Raw genomic sequence first — 24453 nt, 5'->3', positions numbered from 1 at the left:
TCTCTCTGTCCTTTCTATCTCTGTCTTTCTCTCTCTCTCTGTCTTTCTATCTCTGTCTTTCTCTCTCTCCCTCTCCCCTCTTGTCCTCTGGGAGAGAGTGTCTCTGCATTCCTGCTCTAACGGATTCTTCTCTCCTCTGCTCCTTCTTCCTGGCCAAGTGTAACACACAGCATGGTTTTGATCATGTCCCGATCAGGCACTCACTTTATTACACCCAGATCTTCACATCCCTTCCTTTTTTTCTCTGTTTCTCTGTCTTTCCTTCTCTTTTCTGGCTTTACGTTCTGACTGTACCATGCCTTGGCATTATTCACCCCTACAAGTACAACGCCTGTTCCCTTATTTCCTATACATCCTCTATCAGGCCTTTATCTCAACCACTCAGGGCTGTCAGAGCAGGAAAACCTCTTATCGGGCACTATGTAATGACACATTTAAACCCTATCAGTGGTTAACATGCTGCACCTCATTGGTCACATTTAAACCCTATCAGTGGTTAACATGCTGCACCTCGTTGGTGACATTTAAACCCTATCAGTGGTTAACATGCTGCACCTCATTGGTCACATTTAAACCCTATCAGTGGTTAATGCTGCACCTCGTTGGTCACATTTAAACCCTATCAGTGGTTAATATTCTGTACCTCGTTGGTGACATTTAAACCCTATCAGTGGTTAACATGCTGCACCTCGTTGGTGACATTTAAACCCTATCAGTGGTTAACATGCTGCACCTCCTTGGTCACATTTAACCCTATCAGTGGTTAACATTCTGCACCTCGTTGGTCACATTTAAACCCTATCAGTGGTTAACATGCTGCACCTCGATGGTCACATTTAAACCCTATCAGTGGTTAACATGCTGTACCTCGTTGGTCACATTTAAACCCTATCAGTGGTTAAGATGCTGTACCTCGTTGGTCACATTTAAACCCTATCATGGTTAACATGCTGCACCTCGTTGGTCACATTTAAGCCCTATCAGTGTTACATGCTGCACCTCGTTGGTCACATTTAAACCATCAGTGGTTAACATGCTGCACCTCGTTGGTGACATTTAAACCCTATCAGTGGTTAACATGCTGCACCTCGTTGGTCACATTTAAATCCTATCAATGGTTAACATGCTATACCTCGTTGGTCACATTTAAACCCTATCAGTGGTTAACATGCTGCACCTCGTTGGTGACATTTAAACCCTATCAGTGGTTAACATGCTGCACCTCGTTGGTCACATTTAAACCCTATCAGTGGTTAACATGCTGCACCTCGTTGGTGACATTTAAACCCTATCAGTGGTTAAGATGCTGCACCTCGTTGGTGACATTTAAACCCTATCAGTGGTTAACATGCTGTACCTCGTTGGTGACATTTAAACCCTATCAGTGGTTAACATGCTGCACCTCGTTGGTCACTGAAGCAGTTATAACATGCAGAATGAGATTGATATGTCCCTGGTGCATAAAACCTTTTCTCTGCTGCTGCTGTGTGTGTGTGTGTGTGGTGTGTGTGTGTTGTGTGTGTGTGTGTGTGTGTGTGTGTGTGTGTGGGTGTGTGTGTGTTGTGTGTGTGTAGTTCCGTCTGGTCGTGAAGACAGCTCTGAAACTGTACTGGTGTTTGTGGAGTACACTGAACCCAACACTGCCTGCTCATCCATGCTGTCAACACCGTGGACACCAAGAGAGGTAGGAGAGACCAGACCACTACCCTACACACACACATTGTAGACACCGTGGGAGGTAAGGTGTGTGTTTTTATTGAAAAAGACTGTAACTCTCTCCTCTAGTGGGGTTCAGTTACCTGCCTCTGTAAATCTCCACACTGTGTCCTCTCCAGTAGTGGGGGGAGGTGTGTGTGTCTCAACTCTGTCTAAGCCCATCACTCCTGTGGCTGTGTAAGGAGAGAGAACCAGATACCAGGACTCGGGTAAGACTGAGACGGTCCATGACCCTGTCTGACTGCAGCGCTGCCTCATGTTCACACACACACCACACACCACACCACACACACACACACACACACACACACCACACACCACACACCACCACACACCCACACCCCACCACACACACACAAACACAACTACTACCCTGGAAACTGTTCAGGACACTTGAGCTGCCTACAACTAGTCCAGTTTCAGCTTCTATTAGTCTAATATCACATGATCTACTCCTGATATCATTACAGTTTCAGCTTCTATTAGTCTAATATCACATTATCTACTCCTGATATCATTACAGTTTCAGCTTCTATTAGTCTAATATCACATGTCTACTCCTGATATCATTACTGTTTCAACTTCTAGTAGTCTAATATCACATGATGTACTCCTGATATCATTACAGTTTCAACTTCTATGTGTCTAATATCACATGATCTACTCCTGATATCAACTGTTTCAACTTCTATTAGTCTAATATCACATGATTTACTCCTGATATCATTACTGTTTCAGCTTCTAAGTCTAATATCACATGATCTACTCCTGATATCATTACAGTTTCAGCTTATATTAGTCTAATATCACATTATCTACTCCTGATATCATTACTGTTTCAACTTCTATTAGTCTAATATCACATGATTTACTCCTGATATCATTACTGTTTCAGCTTCTATTAGTCTAATATCAAATTATCTACTCCTGATATCATTACAGTTTCAGCTTATATTAGTCAATATCATATGATCTACTCCTGATATCATTACAGTTTCAGCTTCTATTAGTCTAATATCACATGATCTACTCCTGATATCATTACAGTTTCAGCTTCTATTAGTCTAATATCACATGATCTACTCCTGATATCATTACTGTTTCAACTTCTATTAGTCTAATATCACATGATTTACTCCTGATATATTACTGTTTCAGCTTCTATTAGTCTAATATCACATGATCTACTCCTGATATCATTACTGTTTCAGCTTCTATTAGTCTAATATCACATGATCTACTCCTGATATCATTACTGTTTCAGCTTCTATTAGTCTAATATCACATGATCTACTCCTGATATCATTACTGTTTCAGCTTCTATTAGTCTAATATCACATGATCTACTCCTGATATCATTACAGTTTCAGCTTCTATTAGTCTAATATCACATGATCTACTCCTGATATCATTACTGTTTCAGCTTCTATTAGTCTAATATCACATGATCTACTCCTGATATCATTACTGTTTCAGCTTCTATTAGTCTAATATCACATGATCTACTCCTGATATCATTACAGTTTCAGCTTCTATTAGTCTAATATCACATGATCTACTCCTGATATCATTACAGTTTCAGCTTCTATAGTCTAATATCACATGATCTACTCCTGATATCATTACTGTTTCAGCTTCTATTAGTCTAATATCACATGATCTACTCCTGATATCATTACAGTTTCAGCTTATATTAGTCTAATATCACATGATCTACTCCTGATATCATTACTGTTTCAGCTTCTATTAGTCTAATATCACATGATCTACTCCTGATATCATTACAGTTTCAGCTTATATTAGTCTAATATCACATGATCTACTCCTGATATCATTACAGTTTCAGCTTCTATTAGTCTAATATCACATGATCTACTCCTGATATCATTACAGTTTCAGCTTATATTAGTCTAATATCACATGATCTACTCCTGATATCATTACTGTTTCAGCTTCTATTAGTCTAATATCACATGATCTACTCCTGATATCATTACAGTTTCAGCTTATATTAGTCTAATATCACATGATCTACTCCTGAATATCATTACTGTTTCAGCTTCTATTAGTCTAATATCACATGATCTACTCCTGATATCATTACAGTTTCAGCTTCTATTAGTCTAATATCATATGATCTACTCCTGATATCATTACTGTTTCAGCTTCTATTAGTCTAATATCACATGATCTACTCCTGATATCATTACTGTTTCAGCTTCTATTAGTCTAATATCACATGATCTACTCCTGATATCATTACAGTTTCAGCTTCTATTAGTCTAATATCACATGATCTACTCCTGATATCATTACAGTTTCAGCTTCTCTTAGTCTAATATCACATGATCTACTCCTGATATCATTACAGTTTCAGCTTCTATTAGTCTAATATCACATGATCTACTCCTGATATCATTACAGTTCAGCTTCTATTAGTCTAATATCACATGATCTACTCCTGATATCATTACAGTTTCAGCTTCTATTAGTCTAATATCACATGATCTACTCCTGATATCATTACAGTTTCAGCTTCTATTAGTCTAATATCACATGATCTACTCCTGATATCATTACTGTTTCAGCTTCTATTAGTCTAATATCACATGATCTACTCCTGATATCCATATGGTTCTGTTCAAAGTGTATTTTCTCTATATATATGGTTTATTTGAATGCAGAGCATAGGTGGATTGTGGTACCTTTGGACCGACTGTGTGGTGCATGCTTTGTGGTGCAGGCTGTAAGCTGTGGTCCAATGCCATGGAGATTCTGGAGGAGAAGGATGGGGTGGACACAGAGCTGCTGGTGTATGCCATGACCCTCATCAACAAGGTCGGTCTCTCTTCATTCCTCTCTCTCTCTTCATCTCTTTTTCTCTCTCTCTCTCTCTACATATTTTTCTCTCTCTACATTTCACTCGCATCTCTTTGTCTTCTATTTCTTTCACTCTTTCTACATCTCTCTCTCTCGAATTACATCTATTTCTACATCTCTCTCTTTACAACTCTCTCTCTCTCTCTCTCTCTCCCAAATGATGAGATTTGTGTGTGTGTTTCAGACTCTAGCGGGCCTGCCTGACCAGGACTCATTCTATGACGTGGTGGACTGTTTGGAGGAGCAGGGCATGGAGGCCATGTCTCAGAGACACCGTAGCAGGAAGGGAACAGACCTGGACCTCATGGAGCAGTTTAACATCTACGAGGTACCTCCACCTCCTCGGCTTAGTGGAATTCACTTCCTGGCTTAGTCACTTAACTAGTTTGTTGTAGAAATACTACCAGAGCACTATAGGTACAAAACTTGGTCAAATATACAAATAAATACTTAACCAGCTTGATTTAGTTTGTCCTCAATGGGACTAATGGAATGGTCCTAAGTGTTGACCCATGTCTGCTTGGGACCTCATGTCCCTGCTAGTCTAACTGTTCCCTGTTGTGCCTCCAGACTACTCTGCGCCATGAGGACGGGGACGACGAGAGCCAGCCAACTACCGTGGGTCGGAAGAACCGGCGGCGTGCCAGCGTGGGGGGCACCAACGACCGGCGAGGCCTGGAGAGGAGACGCAGCCGGAGACACTCCCTCCAGAATGGGAGAGGAATCACCTCAGCCCTACTTCCCCCAGCAGCCCTCACTCTCACGGAGGACACAACGGTAGCTTCCTGCCCTTCGGAGGCCAGGGCATCGACGACGTCAGCGAAAGGTGAGTTGGAGCGGAGGAGAGTGGGTGATGGGTGGGGCAAACAGGAGAAGGGGAAAGGGAGAGGTAGAAAGTGTGAATGGGTTAAAGGGAGAAGCATATCCCTGCTTCTGTTATTAACTGAAACTTGCCAATATGATCTTAAATGGTCAGCTGAAGTGGTTCGGTTTATTTTTACTTCACTACCCAGAGAAGTCAGCTGTGAGGAATTGGAAAACACACAGATGATTCTGGATCCACGATACAGTTCAGAACAGGAAAGGGTTCGACTGCCAGTGTTGTATTACGTTATAGTCTGGGACAGATGTGTGTGTTCCAACCAGAGTCAATATGAATGAAGAACGTCATTATATAGTAATAAAAGAGAGACAGAGCACGGGCTGGCTGTTTCAAAGTGACGTTTAGATTCATCTTCAGACTGTCAACGTTTTGTGAGCTCGTGGAGCTGCTGAAGGAAATAGGAACCTTCTGTAAACAGTGATAGGAATTATTAGGAGTTATTATTCATTATTAGGAGTTATTATTGGTTATTAGGAGGTATTATTCATTATCAGGAGTTATTATTGGTTATTAGGAGTTATTATTAGTTATTACTGTGCTCGTGTCCCAAATGACACCCTATTACCTATGTAGTGCACTACTTTTGGCAGTAAAGGTACCATTTGGCGGTGTGTCCTATCTGTCACAAGTCATGTTTCCCTTTGAGGGAGTATTTGTTGAATTTCAACCAACACTGAAATAGTTTTACTTCAATAATGTTAATGTGTACACAACCACTAGGAATTCACGCTTAACTAAAGCAAAATAATAATGCCTATTGAAATGTAAATACTGCAACATCTCATTTACATAAGTATTCACACCCCTGGGTCAATACTTTGTAGAATCAACTTTGGATGCGATTTCAGCTGTGAGTCTTTCTGGGTAAGTCTCTAAGAGCTTTCCACACCTGGATTGTGTAACACTTGCCCATTATTCTATTCAAAATTCTTCAAGCTCTGTCAAATTGGTTGTTAATTATTGCTAGACAACAATTTCCAGGTCTTGCAATAGATTTTCAAACAGTTGTAAATCTAAACTGTAGCTGGGCCACTCAGGAGTATCCACTGTCTTCTTGCTAAGCAACTCCAATGTAGATTTGGCCTTGTGTTTTAGGTTATTGTCCTTCTGAAAGGTGAATTCATCTCCCAAGGTCTGGTGATCAGCAGACTGAACTAAGTTTTCCTCCATTCCATTTATTTGTTGTCCTAAAAAATGATTATAAGCATACCCATAACATGATGCAGCCACAATTATGCTTAAAAATATGGAGAGTGGTACAATATGTTGTATTAGGTTTGCCCTAAACATAAAACTTTGTATTCAGGACAAAAAGGGAATTGCTTTGCCACATTTTTTGCAGTATTACTTTAGTGCCTTGTTGTAAAAAGGATGCATGTTTTGGAATATTTTGATTCTGTACAGGCTTCCTTTTCACTCTTTCAATTAGGTTAGTATTGTGGAGTAACTACAATGTTGTTGATCCATCCTCATTTTCCTCCTATCACAGCCATTAAACTCTGTAAGTGTTTTAAAGTCGCCATTGGCCTCATACTTTGTAGTGACTGTGTGTATTGATACACCATCCAAAGTGTAATTAATAACCACCATGCTCAAAGGGATATTCAATGTCTGCTTTTTTATTTTGACCTATCGACCAATAGGTGCGAGGCATTGGAAAACCTCCCTGGTCTTTGTGGTTAAATAGGTTTTTCAAATGCACTGCTCTACTTAGGGACCTTACAGATAATTGTATGTGTGGGGTACAGAGATGAGGTAGTCATTCAAAACTCATGTTGAACACTATTATTGCACACAGAGCAACGTATTATGTGACTTGTTCAGCAAATCTTTACTCCTGAACTTATTTCAGCCATAACAAAGGGGTTGAATACTTATTGACTCAAGACATTTCAGCTTGTAATTTTTAATCAAATTGTTAAAAATAAAAAATATTCAACAAAATGTGGAAAAGGACAAGGGGTGGGAATACTTTCTGAAGGCACAATGTGATGGTTACCTTTCACCCTGCCACACACAGCATCATACTGTCCACCATTAGTAATGACACTTCTCTTTAACTAGCATTTCTGGTAGCATTTCTGGTAGCATTTCTGGTAGCATTTTTGGTAGCATTTCTGGTAGCATTTCTGGTAGCGCTCCAGTTCGGTTCTGCAGATAGTTCATTTGAACCCAGAGGGTTATATGATACTGACTCCCACCAGTCCAGTCCACCACACACAGGAAATTCAGACCGCCTTTGAAGATCAGTGTTTTCCATATCGGTAATGAAACACAGGCGGGTGGGTCAGAGGAAACCTGACAGCACAATGGCCCTAGAAAGACTCTCGTATGCAAATGATGTATGCGACAATCCTTTATCAATTAAAACCCTCCAGATATGACCACACAGTCACAGACTAGTCAATGGTTACTTCTCAAGTGACACCATTCTCCTACATTGTGCACTACTTTTGACCAAAGTCCATATGGCTCTGGTCAAAAGTAGTGCACTATATAGGGAATAGGGTGCCATTTGGGATATACACTATGATCACTGGTCCGGGGACCGTTACTGGTCCCTAAGATGTTACAGGCTGGTCCAGAGCTGCTGATGTGTGCCAGATGGTTAGCTGACATTGATTTAGTCAGTTCTCATGCTGTTTTGTAATGTTATCAAGCACTGTATGTAATGAATGAAATGAGGACATACTAACTAAAAGCTATGAACCTCTTTGAACTATACTGCCTTGTGTACACATTTTTACCTCCCTTGTCAGTTTTGACAGGGTGTGCTGTGTGTACTGCATTCTGTCTGTCACTTCTTTGTCTCTTTTTCTAGACAGTTTTCTACTGTATTTTGTTCATGTTGTCTGTTGCATTTCTCCTCCTTTTCCTCTTTCTACTCTTTCCCGTCTATTTTCTCCCTCCCCTCCCCTCCATCCATCCCTCCACCCCTCCTTTTCAGAGAGGAGGAAGAGGAGGAGGAGGAAGAGGAGGAGGAGGATGAGGAAGATGATGAGAGTCATGATATCACAGAGACCACTAGAAAGGTCTTCCACAGGTATTTCAGGAAAACAGGTTTTCCCCCAAATAGAACCTCTTCTTCCATATCTTTCGTTCAGTCTTGTCCTCCATCCATCTCTCCCTTCCTGGACGATGTATAGTGTTGTTAACAGTGTATGGGTGTGTCAAAAAAAGCATATCTGTTATTGGAAACGTGTAATGTATTCCCCTTGGCTACACCCCACCCCCTTTATCCTCCCCTTTGCTCTGTTACTCTGTTGTTTTAGCATGGCGCTCCTGCAGGCAGTAGAGGACTCCTCTAGCTTGTGTTCTCCTCTTCACTGTATGGTCAACCTCATCCCTGACGCCTCAGAGAGAGAGAGAGTGTGTGGTCGTGGCCAGCCCTATGGCCCCTGTGTCCACCCCCCCTAGAAACACTGGCTCTAACCCCCAGGTGGTCTCTCCCAGTCCCAGATCTACTTCCATAGCGCTTGGCTGGGGGAGACTGCCAGGCACTGCCCACCCTCTGGGCCAACAGCACAGCACCTCTTCCTCCCCCTCCTGCTCCTCCTCCCCCTCGAGGGGACATAGTCAGTCTTACCTCCAACCGCCCAAGCCCCTCCCACTCCTCTCTGATGTGGACCTGAGCCAGGTGTCTGCCTCTGCTGAGGCCGAGGAGTGTGTTGAGAGGGGCGTGGCCAGACAACAGCGCTACAGGTAGAGGTGCAGCAGCAACAGGAGCTCTACAGTTCACTTCTTCACCTCTGGCATTACATTCACTATGAAGGAATACCTCCCCAATTCTTAAATATACACTGTCATCCCTCAACACTGGTGTCTGTGTCTTCATGTCTACCTGGCTTGCTCCCTCACAATCCACTTGGCTGAGAAGCTGCCGTACTGAATGTCTTTTGTACAGGGGTATAGACATAGTGTTAATGTCTACCGTGTCAGACAGATTCTGTGTTGTCGAGTCATATTTGCTTTCCGTGGCCTACGAGGCACTTGTAGATGGTCTCCCTCATGCATGTTATGTATGCTTTAACTTGTGTCCAGTTGAACACATCTTTAGCTTGCCTCGCCATTCCTTTGACCTTTAAAGGCCCAGTGCAGTAAAACATTTGATTTTCCTGTGTTGTATATATATTTCCACACTATGAGGTTAGAATAATACTATGAAATTGTGAAAATAATGAAAATACCCTTTTAGTGTAAGAACTGATTTAAAAGACCGCCTGAAATCTCCGCCTCAGCCTGAAAGTTCTGGCCTGCCTGGTGACATCACCATGGTAGATGAGTTTCAGAAATGAAACAACACATGTACATTTAACCATTCGTTAGAAAAAATGACAATGAATAGTCTTGGCATTAGGGCTCTGCTCCTTCAGGCCAGCTCACTGCCAGAGACAAGCGACATGTGAAGAGGATGACATAAGTGCAGGTAGTGAGCACAGCATGCTGTACCAAATCCCCTGAAGAAAGACACACACAACCCACAGGTGGAGGCTGGGCTGGTGGTGGGATATCACAATCAGCAAGCATAGCGAGTAACAGCTAGTTACAGCAACAACGACAGCAAAAGACATGCATTCACGTGCCATCCAGCATCCAGGAAGCATGTGTACAACTGGTCAACTTAAATAGACCGAATGGAAGTAGAGTGTGAATCCAATTGGTGCAATATCTGCTGATGTTATCAGCTGATGTCACCACACTGGGGTTTCCTTTCTGAACCGGCTCCACAGACCAATAAGAGAGAGATTTACAAACCTCTCTGCCAATAACAGCTAGTTTTCAGTTTTCCCCTCCGTACTCCAACCACTCCCAGATAGTCCTAGCTAAATTCATGCTTGAGAAATGGCTCTTTCCTAAGAAGCTATTTTTGTTTCTTGTTGCCCATTTGAACTGAAAGAAAATCACTGTGAGGTACTTAATGTTTATCCAGAAATGATTTGATATTGAGATAGAAACTTCTGCATTGGGCCTTTTAAAGATAGTTTAACACCAGATGCCCAGTAGGCTGCTACATTTTCCTGTCCGCTGTGTTTTGTTTTATGTTGCTTCTATCATCCATCCCGGATGGCACGCATACACAGGGGGGAAAAGAAAGAGAAGAATTTCAACAAAGACGTATCATTTCCTTGACTGAGTCAGCTGGTAGATGTGCAACTCCAGTTGAGAACACTACGTTTTCCTGACATTTACTGCTCATCTGTCTTTCATTGTGGCGTTGCACCACAGTTAAACCCAGACATGCCTAGAAAATAAAATTCAAAAATGAAAATGCACCATAACTCACGTTTGAGTGTCTCTTAGATGTCTGTAATGTTGTGTGGAGCTGCAGCAACAGAGATAGGATGGAAAGTAGTGTTGCCATATTGTGAACAGACCAGGCCAGAAGTGCCTCAGTGTGTAGGCCTACAGTAGAACACTCCCTACCTCCTATCCCATATCATCCTAGTCTTAATGACCCACCAGGAAGTAGAGGTCTTTCAACTGTGGGCTTTATGGGAATTTAAAAAAGGTTTGATAGTTTTTAAAGAGTATGTAGAGTCCGTGTCGGTGGGGGGAGGGGCAGAAATATTCTCTTGCTTCTTGGAATCACCATGTATCTTGCTACAATCCTTCAGTCAATCGTTCTCCGGACTTCCGTTTTCTTTGTGTTTAACCCTTGCATGCTTCTTTCCTTCATTACAATTTGTACTTGACTGTCCCTCTCCTCTCTCTCTCCTCACTGTTTCCCTTCAGCAGCCAAACAGCTGTATTGTATACATCTAGAGCACCCGTTAGTGCTGGAAGGTAAGACTTAGCCACTGTGCTAACACTAGTCTTATAGGTAAGACTTAGCCACTGTGCTAACACTAGTCTTATAGGTAAGACTTAGCCACTGTGCTAACACTAGTCTTATAGGTAAGACTTAGCCACTGTGCTAACACTAGTCTTATAGGTAAGACTTAGCCACTGTGCTAACACTAGTCTTATAGGTAAGACTTAGCCACTGTGCTAACACTAGTCTTATAGGTAAGATTTAGCCACTGTGCTAACACTAGTCTTATAGGTAAGACTTAGCCACTGTGCTAACACTAGTCTTATAGGTAAGACTTAGCCACTGTGCTAACACTAGTCTTATAGGTAAGACTTAGCCTCTAGGTTAACACTAGTCTTATAGGTAAGACTTAGCCGCTAGGTTAACACTAGTCTTATAGGTAAGACTTAGCCACTGTGCTAACACTAGTCTTATAGGTAAGACTTAGCCACTGTGCTAACACTAGTCTTATAGGTAAGACTTAGCCACTGTGCTAACACTAGTCTTATAGGTAAGACTTAGCCACTGTGCTAACACTAGTCTTATAGGTAAGACATAGCCACTGTGCTAACACTAGTCTTATAGGTAAGACTTAGCCACTGTGCTAACACTAGTCTTATAGGTAAGACTTAGCCACTGTGCTAACACTAGTCTTATAGGTAAGACTTAGCCACTGTGCTAACACTAGTCTTATAGGTAAGACTTAGCCACTGTGCTAACACTAGTCTTATAGGTAAGACTTAGCCACTGTGCTAACACTAGTCTTATAGGTAAGACTTAGCCTCTAGGTTAACACTAGTCTTATAGGTAAGACTTAGCCGCTAGGTTAACACTAGTCTTATAGGTAAGACTTAGCCTCCAGGTTAACACTAGTCTTATAGTCTTATTGGTAAGACTTAGCCTCCAGGTTAATACTAGTCTTATAGTCTTATAGGTAAGACTTAGCCTCTAGGTTAACACTAGTCTTATAGGTAAGACTTAGTCTCTAGGTTAACACTAGTCTTATAGGTAAGACTTAGCCGCTAGGTTAACACTAGTCTTATAGGTAAGACTTAGCCTCCAGGTTAACACTAGTCTTATAGTCTTATTGGTAAGACTTAGCCTCCAGGTTAATACTAGTCTTATAGTCTTATAGGTAAGACTTAGCCTCTAGGTTAACACTAGTCTTATAGGTAAGACTTAGCCTCCAGGTTAACACTAGTCTTATAGGTAAGACTTAGCCTCCAGGTTAACACTAGTCTTATAGGTAAGACTTAGCCTCCAGGTTAACACTAGTCTTCTAGTCTTATAGGTAACTTAGCCACTAGGTTAAATACTAGTCTCGTAGGTAAGACTTAGCCTCCAGGTTAATACTAGTCTTATAGGTAAGACTTAGCCTCCAGGTTAACACTAGTCTTATAGTCTTATAGGTAAGACTTATCCTCCAGGTTAACACTAGTCTTATAGTCTTATAGGTAAGTTTTAGCCTCCAGGTTAATACTAGTCTTATAGGTAAGACTTAGCCTCCAGGTTCATACTATTCTTATAGTCTTATAGGTAAGACTTAGCCTCCAGGTTAACACTAGTCTTATAGGTAAGACTTAGCCTCCAGGTTAACACTAGTCTTATAGGTAAGACTTAGCCTCCAGGTTAACACTAGTCTTATAGTCTTATAGGTAAGACTTAGCCTCCAGGTTAACACTAGTCTTATACGTAAGACTTAGCCTCCAGGTTAATACTAGTCGTATAGTCTTATAGGTAAGACTTAGCCTCCAGGTTAACACTAGTCTTATAGGTAAGACTTAGCCTCCAGGTTAACACTAGTCTTATACTCTTATAGGTAAGACTTAGCCTCCAGGTTAACACTAGTCTTATAGTCTTATAGGTAAGACTTAGCCTCCAGGTTAATACTAGTCTTATAGGTAAGACTTAGCCTCCAGGTTCATACTATTCTTATAGTCTTATAGGTAAGACTTAGCCTCCAGGTTAACACTAGTCTTATAGGTAAGACTTAGCCTCCAGGTTAACACTAGTCTTATAGGTAAGACTTAGCCTCCAGGTTAACACTAGTCTTATAGTCTTATAGGTAAGACTTAGCCTCCAGGTTAACACTAGTCTTATACGTAAGACTTAGCCTCCAGGTTAATACTAGTCGTATAGTCTTATAGGTAAGACTTAGCCTCCAGGTTAACACTAGTCTTATAGGTAAGACTTAGCCTCCAGGTTAACACTAGTCTTATAGTCTTATAGGTAAGACTTAGCCTCCAGGTTAACACTAGTCTTATAGGTAAGACTTAGCCTCCAGGTTAACACTAGTCTTATAGGTAAGACTTAGCCTCCAGGTTAACACTAGTCTTATAGGTAAGACTTAGCCTCCAGGTTAACACTAGTCTTATAGGTAAGACTTAGCCTCCAGGTTAACACTAGTCTTATAGGTAAGACTTAGCCTCCAGGTTAACACTAGTCTTCTAGTCTTATAGGTAACTTAGCCACTAGGTTAAATACTAGTCTCGTAGGTAAGACTTAGCCTCCAGGTTAATACTAGTCTTATAGGTAAGACTTAGCCTCCAGGTTAACACTAGTCTTATAGTCTTATAGGTAAGACTTAGCCTCCAGGTTAACACTAGTCTTATAGTCTTATAGGTAAGACTTAGCCTCCAGGTTAACACTAGTCTTATAGGTAAGACTTAGCCTCCAGGTTAACACTAGTCTTATAGTCTTATAGGTAAGTTTTAGCCTCCAGGTTAATACTAGTCTTATAGGTAAGACTTAGCCTCCAGGTTCATACTATTCTTATAGTCTTATAGGTAAGACTTAGCCTCCAGGTTAACACTAGTCTTATAGGTAAGACTTAGCCTCCAGGTTAACACTAGTCTTATAGGTAAGACTTAGCCTCCAGGTTAACACTAGTCTTATAGTCTTATAGGTAAGACTTAGCCTCCAGGTTAACACTAGTCTTATACGTAAGACTTAGCCTCCAGGTTAATACTAGTCGTATAGTCTTATAGGTAAGACTTAGCCTCCAGGTTAACACTAGTCTTATAGGTAAGACTTAGCCTCCAGGTTAACACTAGTCTTATAGTCTTATAGGTAAGACTTAGCCTCCAGGTTAACACTAGTCTTATAGGTAAGACTTAGCCTCCAGGTTAACACTAGTCTTATAGGTAAGACTTAGCCTCCAGGTTAACACTAGTCTTATAGGTAAGACTTAGCCTCCAGGTTAACACTAGTCTTCTAGTCTTATAGGTAGGACCTAGCCTCTGCTATCTTAGGGCATCTATTTAGATACTGTACACTCAGGGGGGGTTGAGGGGAATTCGGTTCCCTTTAGTGAAACAAATTCTACATGAAACTAATTTCTACATTTCTAAATGCTATTTTTAGCTGAATTCCTAGTGATTCGACAGTGGTGACCTGGACACCCTGGAGATTTAAATGATGCGTCAGTGCTTTCCAACTGTATCAAACACACCATGACATGGCAGTGAACCCTGCTGCTGCATGCTGGGTACCTCTTGGAATGCAACGCTCCCTGCTTCACTATCTCATTCAACAGAGCCATTAAGAAGCACCTTAAAAAGCAGCAGGGTTGTTTAGAGGTCAGCTCTGCTCTTGAGTACAGTCATTTCCTCCCTTAAGTTGAATCCCACTCAAGTCCCGTTGCTCTTGGCTGTGTGCTTGTCTTGGGTGTCTGGCGACTGCCTTTCAGGACCTCCACAGGCAGAGGCAGTGTCCCAAAGCATACCCTATCCCTTATACTTCATGTTTAAAAACATATAGCCAGGCAAGAACAAATTCTTATTTACAATGACAGCCAACCGGGGAACAGTGGGTTAACTCAGGGGCAGAACGGCAGATTTTTACCTTGTGATCCAGCAACCTTTCGGGTTACTGGTCCAACACTCTAGGATACCTGCCGCCCCGTATATAGTGCAATACCTTTGACCAGAGCCCATAGTGCACTATTTGATGTATTTTACCTTTATTTAACCAGGCAAGTCAGTTAAGAACAAATTCTTATTTTCAATGACGGCCTAGGAACAGTGGGTTAACTGCCTGTTCAGGGGCAGAACGACAGATTTGTACCTTGTAAGCTCGGGGGTTTGAACTTGCAACCTTCCGGTTACTAGTCCAACGCTCTAACCACTAGGCTACCCCGCCGCCCCACTATATTGGGAATAGGGTGCCATTTGAGACACACATCCTTAGTGTTGGGAATTCTAACCGTGATTAACAATGTCTCCTCCTCCTGTTGTTTCCAGCCGACACATAGGCCACGTCATGGCGCTCCCTGGCAGGTCCCAGGGTGTAGCCAGCGCCAGCGCCCCCACCACCCCTGTACACCGCTCCCAGGGTGTTGCCAGCGCCCCCACCACCCCTGTACACCGCACCTTTGCCACCTCAGGGGCACCACAGCTGGACTCCAAGTCTGACAGGTCAGCACTCAACCAATCAATGAATCAATCAATGAAACAAGCCACCTCTGTGTATGAGTTCCAGATGAGTTAAATATTATTTATTTTCTTTCAAATAATTTAGGTGCGCTTGTTTTAGCTTGCCCAGCATAGTAGGACCAATGGAATAGTAATATGGTCTTCCTCTGTTGGGTTACCCAGACCTTCTCTGGGGAGCTTGTTGTCCTCCTCCTACAGACAACACCAGGAGTCTCTGACTGCAGAGAGAGAGAGGAGGAGACAAGAGAGGGAGGAACGACTGCAGAAAATCGAGAGGGAGGAGAGGACCCGCTTCAAGTGAGTCCCAACCTGCATCACATCACACTACTCATAGATGGAATTGTCCTTTTGACGTTTACATTGCAGTTCAGTTTCCTCATTAAAAGTCCCAAACCAATTCACCAGAATCAAACACAGAACTACTTTGTCCACAGCTTTATACACTTATCTGTAAGGTGACCGGCTGGAGTGATGAGTGATGGAGTTTTGTCTGGGATGAATAAGAGTCTGAGCTTTGTTCCACAATATATCAGATGAGTTGGAGATGTTTAGAAACTGGACATACTTGTCTGTCTGTCTGTTTATTATGGTCATCAGTCAGGGACATGCTGTGAGTCTAAGGAGGAGATACATGGTCTGCATCCCAAATGGAGCTCTACTGGGTCATAGGTCTCTGGTCAAAAGTAGGGCACTTATTATGGGATAGGGTGCAATTTGGGGTGCAGCCATGGATATGTTGGTTCGGCAGAAAACAAAGTCCTGCTGGCCTGCCTTTTACTTGTTTTCTATGGCCATATAAAGACCTGGATGTCAGACAGCCCTGGAAAGCTCTTCTGGTCTGTGTGTCTCTGTCATGTCAGACTATTTCTCTCCCACAGTATCTACAACTATTCACATTGTCCCATTGGTTAACTAAGGATGTCTTTTAAAAAGGTACTATAGAATGTGAATGAAAACAAATATGAATTGATATGCACAATAAGATATAGATCTCACATTCTTTTCACATACTGTCTCTCCCTCTCTCTCTCTCTTTCTCTCTTTCTCTCTCACACTCACTTACTTGGAACATTATCAGTCGGGATTACATGGACAAGAGGGAAGAGACAAGACAGGCCAGAGAAGAGAGGTATGTTGTCTACTTTCATTTCTAATATACAAATAGACACAGTGCTCTCTAGCAATGTGGATTCTAGAATCATTCAGATAGACACAGTGCTTTATATCAATTAAGATTCTAGAATCATTCAGATAGACACAGTGTTTATATCAATTAAGATTCTAGAGTCATTCAGATAGACACTGTGCTTTATATCAATTAAGATTCTAGAATCATTCAGATAGACACAGTGCTTTATATCAATTAAGATTCTAGAATCATTCAGATAGACACAGTGCTTTATATCAATTAAGATTCTAGAATCATTCAGATAGACACAGTGCTTTATATCAATTAAGATTCTAGAGTCATTCAGATAGACACTGTGCTTTATATCAATGTAGATTCTAGAATCATTCAGATAGACACTGTGCTCTATATAAATGTAGATTCTAGAATCATTCAGATAGACACAGTGCTTTATATCAATTAAGATTCTAGAATCATTCAGATAGACACAGTGTTTATATCAATTAAAATTCTAGAATCATCCAGATAGACACTGTGCTCTATAAATGTAGATTCTAGAATCATTCAGATAGACACAGTGCTTTATATCAATTAAGATTCTAGAATCATTCAGATAGACACTGTGCTCTATATAAATCTAGATTCTAGAATCATTCAGATAGACACTGCTCTATATCAATGTAGATTATAGAATCATTCAGCTAAACACAGTGCTCTCTAGCAATGTAGATTATAGAATCATTCAGATAGACACTGTGCTCTATATAAATGTAGATTCTAGAATCATTCAGATAGACACTGTACTCTATATCAATGTAGATTATAGAATCATTCAGATAGACACTGTGCTCTATATAAATGTAGATTCTAGAATCATTCAGATAGACACTGTACTCTATATCAATGTAGATTATAGAATCATTCAGATAGACACTGTGCTCTATATAAATGTAGATTCTAGAATCATTCAGATAGACACTGTACTCTATATCAATGTAGATTCTAGAATCATTCAGATAGACACTGTTCTCTATTTCAATCTAGATCCTAGAATCATTCTCCTGTAATAAGTACAACATAAAGACTCTGACATGAGGGAGTAATATGCCTTGAAACCTTTTTGAGGAGAATTGTTAGCAGATGTAGAACAAGTCAGGCTCAGCCTCTGGGCTGAAATATAGGTGTCAGGCCCCCTCTAAACCTGCTGCTGTGCATTAAGACATCTACAACTGAATGGGACGAGGGGTGGAATTGGCTTTAAGTCATGGATACGGTCCAGATAAGGTAGACTATGCATGTGTAATGTACCACCTTCCAGACATATGTATGATCAGTGTTATTTAAAACAGGAATCCTAGGTTATGTGTGTGACGTCTAAATCAAGATGAAACACTGTTATCAGACCCATCTGTGGAGAAGTCGCTGTAGGATACTGTAGGTATCTTCAACATTTATGTGTCAATTAAGCACCTAGCGAAATCCGAGAAGCATCACAGAGTCCTAGACATTTGGCCACTGTTTCAGAAAAGGAAGTGTGAGGGAACTGAATACAGTATATTACTGGGTGGCAGTAGCCTCGAGGTTAGAGAAATCTTCTCCTACCCCCATGAGATTGATATGATATAACAATAGACCTAAACAGGTGAAGTAAAGTCATTTTTGAAGAATATTCTGGGACTCCCTCTTCCAGATATAAGTGCATTGAGAGGCTCGCAGCAGAGGAGTATGAGAAAGAGAGAGAGCGCGCGAGAGCGCCACCTAGGGGGCGCACAGAGATCACCCTGAGCCTGAGCCCCACCCCCTCCAGTCGCTCCGCCTCCCCCCGCTGTGCCACGCCCTCCTCCATCGCCTCTCCGGAAGACGCTGGCACCATTCCATCCCAGACATCCCAGACGCAGGGTAAATAACCTTTTCCAAGCGTTTAACCAACATTAAAGCTCCCATCTCAGATTCAGAGTAACATAACGTTCTCCAAACATTTGTTTGGGTCAAACATTTGTTCCCTGGGTCTGAATTAACACAAGGAGGGTGATTCACTCACACTTTGGAATTAGAGTCAGCTGCACTAATGATGGCTGTATGTTGTCTGTTGGGGGGAAAAATCATCAGGACTTGATAAGAAAAGGATTTCATTCTTGTTTTTCTGTGTGCTTCAGAATGAGGTGTCTGTAAGTGTATGTTGCTAAATCCCAAATATGTTCTGGGATGGGATGGACATTACTTTAGCTGCCTGTGGGAAAATGCTTTGCATGATAGTTTGAAATGTAGTGAGTGGCTAGCTTTTAGGTCCCAGGCATACCCCAGTGATTTGTATGTGATTGTAGTGTGGTTTTGGCTGTGGTAGCGCCAGCCGCTAGGGCGTGGAACTCTTAATATGGGGTTCCATTCACATTCTACAGTAGGAGCCAGGAAGAGGTGTGGTGGACTGTGGACTACAGCACTGACCATAGAGGGACAAGCCTTTCAATAACTCACAGACTCTGTTATGATGATACATGAATGAATATCATGAGAACTAGATGTTGCTAGTCTGGGGTGGTTATTCTAACCCACCAAAATGGGATAATGGGATCAAAGGAGAGGTCGAATCTAATTTCTAAACACGTTGTCATCATAGCTGTTAATTCATTTCCTGTAACATTCAATGAAGTACGAATTGACATGCTTAACGACTTGTGCTCCAGACCAAAATCTAGACAATTTATCATTTTAATGAATTAAATGTCACAGAGAAATGTTATGGTATTTACATTATAAACAAGATTATTTAAAAATGATATCAGACAATATTGAAAAGGCACAGAATGGAAACCCTTACAGGAGCATTCTGTTTTGTTTGGTCCTGTTTTCTCTACCAGGAAGTGAAGTAGACGTAGAGCCAAGCCGTGACCTTCAGACTAGAACTACAAGTCCAGCGCCAGAGTTAATAGTATCAGGACCTTCTCCAGAACCCACAGAGCCCTCCTCCCAAACCCCCTCCCAAACTCCCCCGGCGCCAGCCGAGGAGCAGGCAGAGACAGAGACGCAGACAGAGAAGCAGGAAGTAGCTGAAGTTGAGTCCAAGCAGGAAGTACTAGAGCTAGTGGAGTTAGTGGTAGATGAACAGACACAGAGTAAAGAGCAAGAAGAACGTGAGGAGGAGGAGGAGGAGGGTAAGGAGGAAGAGAGACAGTCAGGGAATGAGGTAGAGGGAGAAAAGAAGGTAGAAGAGGAGGTAGAGGTAGAGGGAGAAGAGGTGGAGATAGAAGATGTAGAAGTGGTAGAGATGGAGGGAGAGAGGGGGCAGGCTGCGTCGGAGGAGAGGGAGGTGGAGGAGAGGCTGGTCCTCCTCAGTGAGAAGGAGAGGCAGAACGAGGAAGTGAATGAGAAGGACAACTGTTCTGCCTCCAGTATCTCCTCAGCCAGTAGCACTCTGGAGAGAGAGGAGAGGGAGGAGAAAGTCAACAGCAACCTTGAACCAGGTACCAGCTGCCCATCAGAAGGAAATGCAGACTTTAGGACACTTGGCCTTTTATGACTTAACATATGGCTTGTGATTTGTGCCCATACTGTAAATGGAACACTTGCTAATCTTCCGTATGCTGTACATCAGTAGGCAGACATTGAAGTTCAACTCATGTCAGAACATTTCATTCCGCCCATATTCTCATTTAGTTTCTGATATACAGATCTGCTCTCTATTCTATTCTGAAGGCTAGTAATCCATTCCACCCTTCCTCCTTGTGTTTGTCCACCTCTAGGCCAGTGCATTAAGGAGGAAGACGTGAACGGACAGTGCAGCAAGATCCTCAACAGCAAGCGCTTCATGCTGGACATGCTCTATGCCCAGAACAAAACCGCTGCCGACGAGGACGAAGAGAAGGCGGGAGAGACGGAACAGACGGAGAAATGCAAAGAGGGGATGGAGACGTCATCGCTAGAGGGTCAGGAGGGGTCGTCGGTGGCCAGCTTAGCCAGTCGTATCTCTACACTGGAGGCCAGCAGGCAGGCCTGCGAAGAGAACGTGATGAAGATGGAGGTGCAACACCTGGAGAACCAGGGGAGCGTCAGGGCCGTGGCCGAGAAATTTGGAGACCTTGTTAAAAGCCTTGTGTCGCCTCACGAGCTGGAGTCATTGGAGAAGCAGCAGCAGGGGCAGCTTCAACCTGATAAAGACAAAGCTCCTCCGGCCCCGTCCTCCTCTCCCCTACCTCCTAAGAAGGAGTCAGATTATATCTGGGACCAGCTGATGGCAGCCCCCAGGGAGCTGCGGATAAAAGAGATGGACTTTACAGACCTGGCAGACGAGGATGATCTGGACATCCTAGACGTGGACAGTGTGCTGATGGGCTCCAGTGACCTAATGATCCCTCCCCCTCCTCCCTGTCTCTCCACCCTGCCCCCTCCCCCTCCCCTGGGCCTGTTCGGCTGCCCCCCGCCCCCTCCTGTCCCTGGCATGATGCCCCCTCCCCCGCCCTTCATGCCCCCCGGACCCGCCCAGCCCTACCCGGGGTCCCCCCAGCTGAGCCGAGGGACAGGGGAGCCCCCTCTGTTCCAAAAGAAGAAGAAGACTATCCGTCTCTTCTGGAACGAGGTAAGGCCCATGGACGGCCAGTACAGGAACCACAAGCGTTGTAGAGAGTCTCTCTGGTCCAAACTGGAGCCGGTCAAAGTGGACACGTCCAAGCTGGAACACCTGTTTGAAACCAAGTCCAAGGAGCTGCCTGTTACCAAGGTACCTTTGTTGACTGGTTTGGTTATTTATACGTATAGGAAATGTATGTGGGTTTTCTCAAGAAATTCATTTGTGAAATGATGTCACCTAAAGCATTTAGGGGCGGGTTCCCGGACACAGATTAAGACTAGTCCAGGAAACAGCCCCATAGATGTTTCCAACTTGTCCTCTTCCTCCAGAGCACATAGGTTTAGACATCAGGTGTGGATCTACTAACTACACCTTCTGTTCTGTATACACTCAGCAGAACAGCACTAACCAGCTTCACTGTATTGGTAAAGACTGACCTGCATGTTGTCTGTTCTGTATACACTCAGCAGAACAGCACTAACCAGCTTCACCGTGGTGGTAAAGACTGACCTGCATGTTGTCTGTTCTGTATACACTCAGCAGAACAGCACTAACCAGCTTCACCGTGGTGGTAAAGACCGACCTGCATGTTGTCTGTTCTGTATACACTCAGCAGAACAGCACTAACCAGCTTCACCGTGGTGGTAAAGACTGACCTGCATGTTGTCTGTTCTGTATACACTCAGCAGAACAGCACTAACCAGCTTCACCGTGGTGGTAAAGACTGACCTTCATGTTGTCTGTTCTGTATACACTCAGCAGAACAGCACTAACCAGCTTCACCGTGGTGGTAAAGACTGACCTGCATGTTGTCTGTTCTGTATACACTCAGCAGAACAGCACTAACCAGCTTCACCGTGGTGGTAAAGACTGACCTGCATGTTGTCTGTTCTGTATACACTCAGCAGAACAGCACTAACCAGCTTCACCGTGGTGGTAAAGACTGACCTGCATGTTGTCTGTTCTGTATACACTCAGCAGAACAGCACTAACCAGCTTCACCGTGGTGGTAAAGACTGACCTGCATGTTGTCTGTTCTGTATACACTCAGCAGAACAGCACTAACCAGCTTCACCGTGGTGGTAAAGACTGACCTGCATGTTGTCTGTTCTGTATACACTCAGCAGAACAGCACTAACCAGCTTCACCGTGGTGGTAAAGACTGACCTGCATGTTGTCTGTTCTGTATACACTCAGCAGAACAGCACTAACCAGCTTCACCGTGGTGGTAAAGACTGACCTGCATGTTGTCTGTTCTGTATACACTCAGCAGAACAGCACTAACCAGCTTCACCGTGGTGGTAAAGACTGACCTGCATGTTGTCTGTTCTGGTTGGATTCTCAAAGCTGATAGAGGAAACTATGTTTTCTCTTCATAATTAGTTTCTTTCTGTGTTTGTGTTTTGGTTTTGTCCGTTGAGCCTGTTGAGCTGGAGCCCCGTGTTCATGCTTCAGGCTTCATTCATCCACAGCATCAAAAGTAGTGCCATTTATAGGGAATAGGGTGCCATTTATAGGGAATAGGGTGCCATTTATAGGGAATAGGGTGCCATTTATAGGGAATAGGGCATTAGGGACAGGGTGCCATTCGGGGCGTAACCCTGCTGTCCATGGTGACGTTCTGACTACGTCCCGCACCACACTGTCTCCTGCTTCAAACTATTGAAGAATGCTGTGCAGGATTTAAACCAGATTGTCTTAAATGTACTGTAGGTCAACCGTGTCGTCCCGACCTGCTAGTAGACAGAATGATGGAATGTGATGGATTCCTTCTAGTATCTTGTCAACATCATCAAAGGTGCAGCCTGTCTTCTATAAAGTTTTCTCCATCACTTTAACTCGACTGACTCTGAGATGGTCCAAAACTGAAAGCAGGAGGGATATATAGAAATATAGCTGTAGCTAGATATAGTGTAGAGAGGCCCACTGCACAGGGAGGTCAGATCTACTATAAAAGGTCATGTACAGTATTACAGTCACACAGTTTTGGTCCCTGGCCCTGAGACACTCTAGTTCTGAACGTTTCAACATTTGATGTCACCGTCGTTTGTTAATGATGTATTTTGATGTTGAAAGCTTTATGGAATCCCTGGACTGATTTTATGTATAATACATTTGCAAAAATGTCTACAAACCTGTTTTCGCTTTGTCATTATGGGGTTTTCTGTGTAGATTGATGAGGATTTTTTAAATTTAATGCATTTTAGAATAAGGCTGTAATGTAATAAAATGTGGCAAAAGGGAAGGGGTCTGAATACCTTTCTGAATGCCCTGTATAGTATAATACCAGTACTTTATTGTTGTTCATTTAATGTCCTGTTTCTGTGTATCTCTACTCAGAAAACAGCAGTGGATGGGAAACGACAAGAGATTATTGTCCTGGACTCCAAACGGAGCAATGCCATCAACATCGGGCTGACCGTCCTCCCCCCTCCCCGCACCATCAAGACAGCCATCCTCAACTTCGACGAGTACGCTTTGAACAAGGAGGGGATCGAGGTAAGCTGCATGTGACATGGTATATTGAAATGGGCTATTATGATTATATATCCTAGTCGTTATCGATGTGTATCTCTAGCAAAGTCACCGTAGCCATTATCTCTTGAGTGTGAATCTGTGATGTCTAGTAATCTCAATGAAAGCATGTTGGAAAAACATGTGTCTGTGTATCTGTACAGTCAATACTGAAAACACTGCTTATTTCTGACCTGCCTAACAAACAAGTCATTTACTTCAACTGAGTCCAAAATAAACTTGGTTTCACTTAAAACCTGCACACAAAAAGACATATGTTTCCAATGTATTTCCACAACCAACTTTTCACTCCAAAAAAATGTATGTTTTCAATGAGTTGGGACTGGCTGTGGTCAGTGTGGACATGTCATGTGGTTTCTCAGCTGGAAGCCTGGAATCTTAGCTTATCTCATATAATTAATTATTGGTACGTACCATTAAAAGTTAGCTACACATGCATATTTTAAGATGGTTTCCTAACCATAATATAGACCTTTGGAGGACTTCAGATGGTGTAAATAATGATTAACGTTGCATCTCCTG

The 24453-nt window shown here is 42.6% G+C and overlaps 1 protein-coding gene across 1 annotated transcript in view; it reads left to right on the top strand.

Moving 5' to 3' along the window:
* The window catches only part of fhod3b (formin homology 2 domain containing 3b), a 256541-nt gene that overhangs the window by 216788 nt on the left and 15300 nt on the right, over positions 1-24453 (top strand). The window contains exons 16-29 of the mRNA XM_031811805.1: positions 1786-1847; positions 4460-4554; positions 4781-4924; positions 5167-5264; positions 5330-5422; positions 8427-8522; positions 11213-11263; positions 15512-15685; positions 15866-16000; positions 16782-16832; positions 18523-18731; positions 19691-20293; positions 20573-21546; positions 23737-23895. Coding sequence (XP_031667665.1) covers positions 1786-1847; positions 4460-4554; positions 4781-4924; positions 5167-5264; positions 5330-5422; positions 8427-8522; positions 11213-11263; positions 15512-15685; positions 15866-16000; positions 16782-16832; positions 18523-18731; positions 19691-20293; positions 20573-21546; positions 23737-23895 — 2944 coding nt within the window. The remainder of the gene's footprint in view (positions 1-1785; positions 1848-4459; positions 4555-4780; positions 4925-5166; positions 5265-5329; positions 5423-8426; positions 8523-11212; positions 11264-15511; positions 15686-15865; positions 16001-16781; positions 16833-18522; positions 18732-19690; positions 20294-20572; positions 21547-23736; positions 23896-24453) is intronic.

Source organism: Oncorhynchus kisutch, unplaced genomic scaffold, assembly GCF_002021735.2.
Source record: "Oncorhynchus kisutch isolate 150728-3 unplaced genomic scaffold, Okis_V2 Okis02a-Okis13b_hom, whole genome shotgun sequence".
Classification (NCBI taxonomy): Eukaryota; Metazoa; Chordata; class Actinopteri; order Salmoniformes; family Salmonidae; genus Oncorhynchus; species Oncorhynchus kisutch.
The sequence above is the reverse complement of the archived record's forward strand: the minus strand, read 5'-3'. Positions and strand labels throughout refer to the sequence as shown.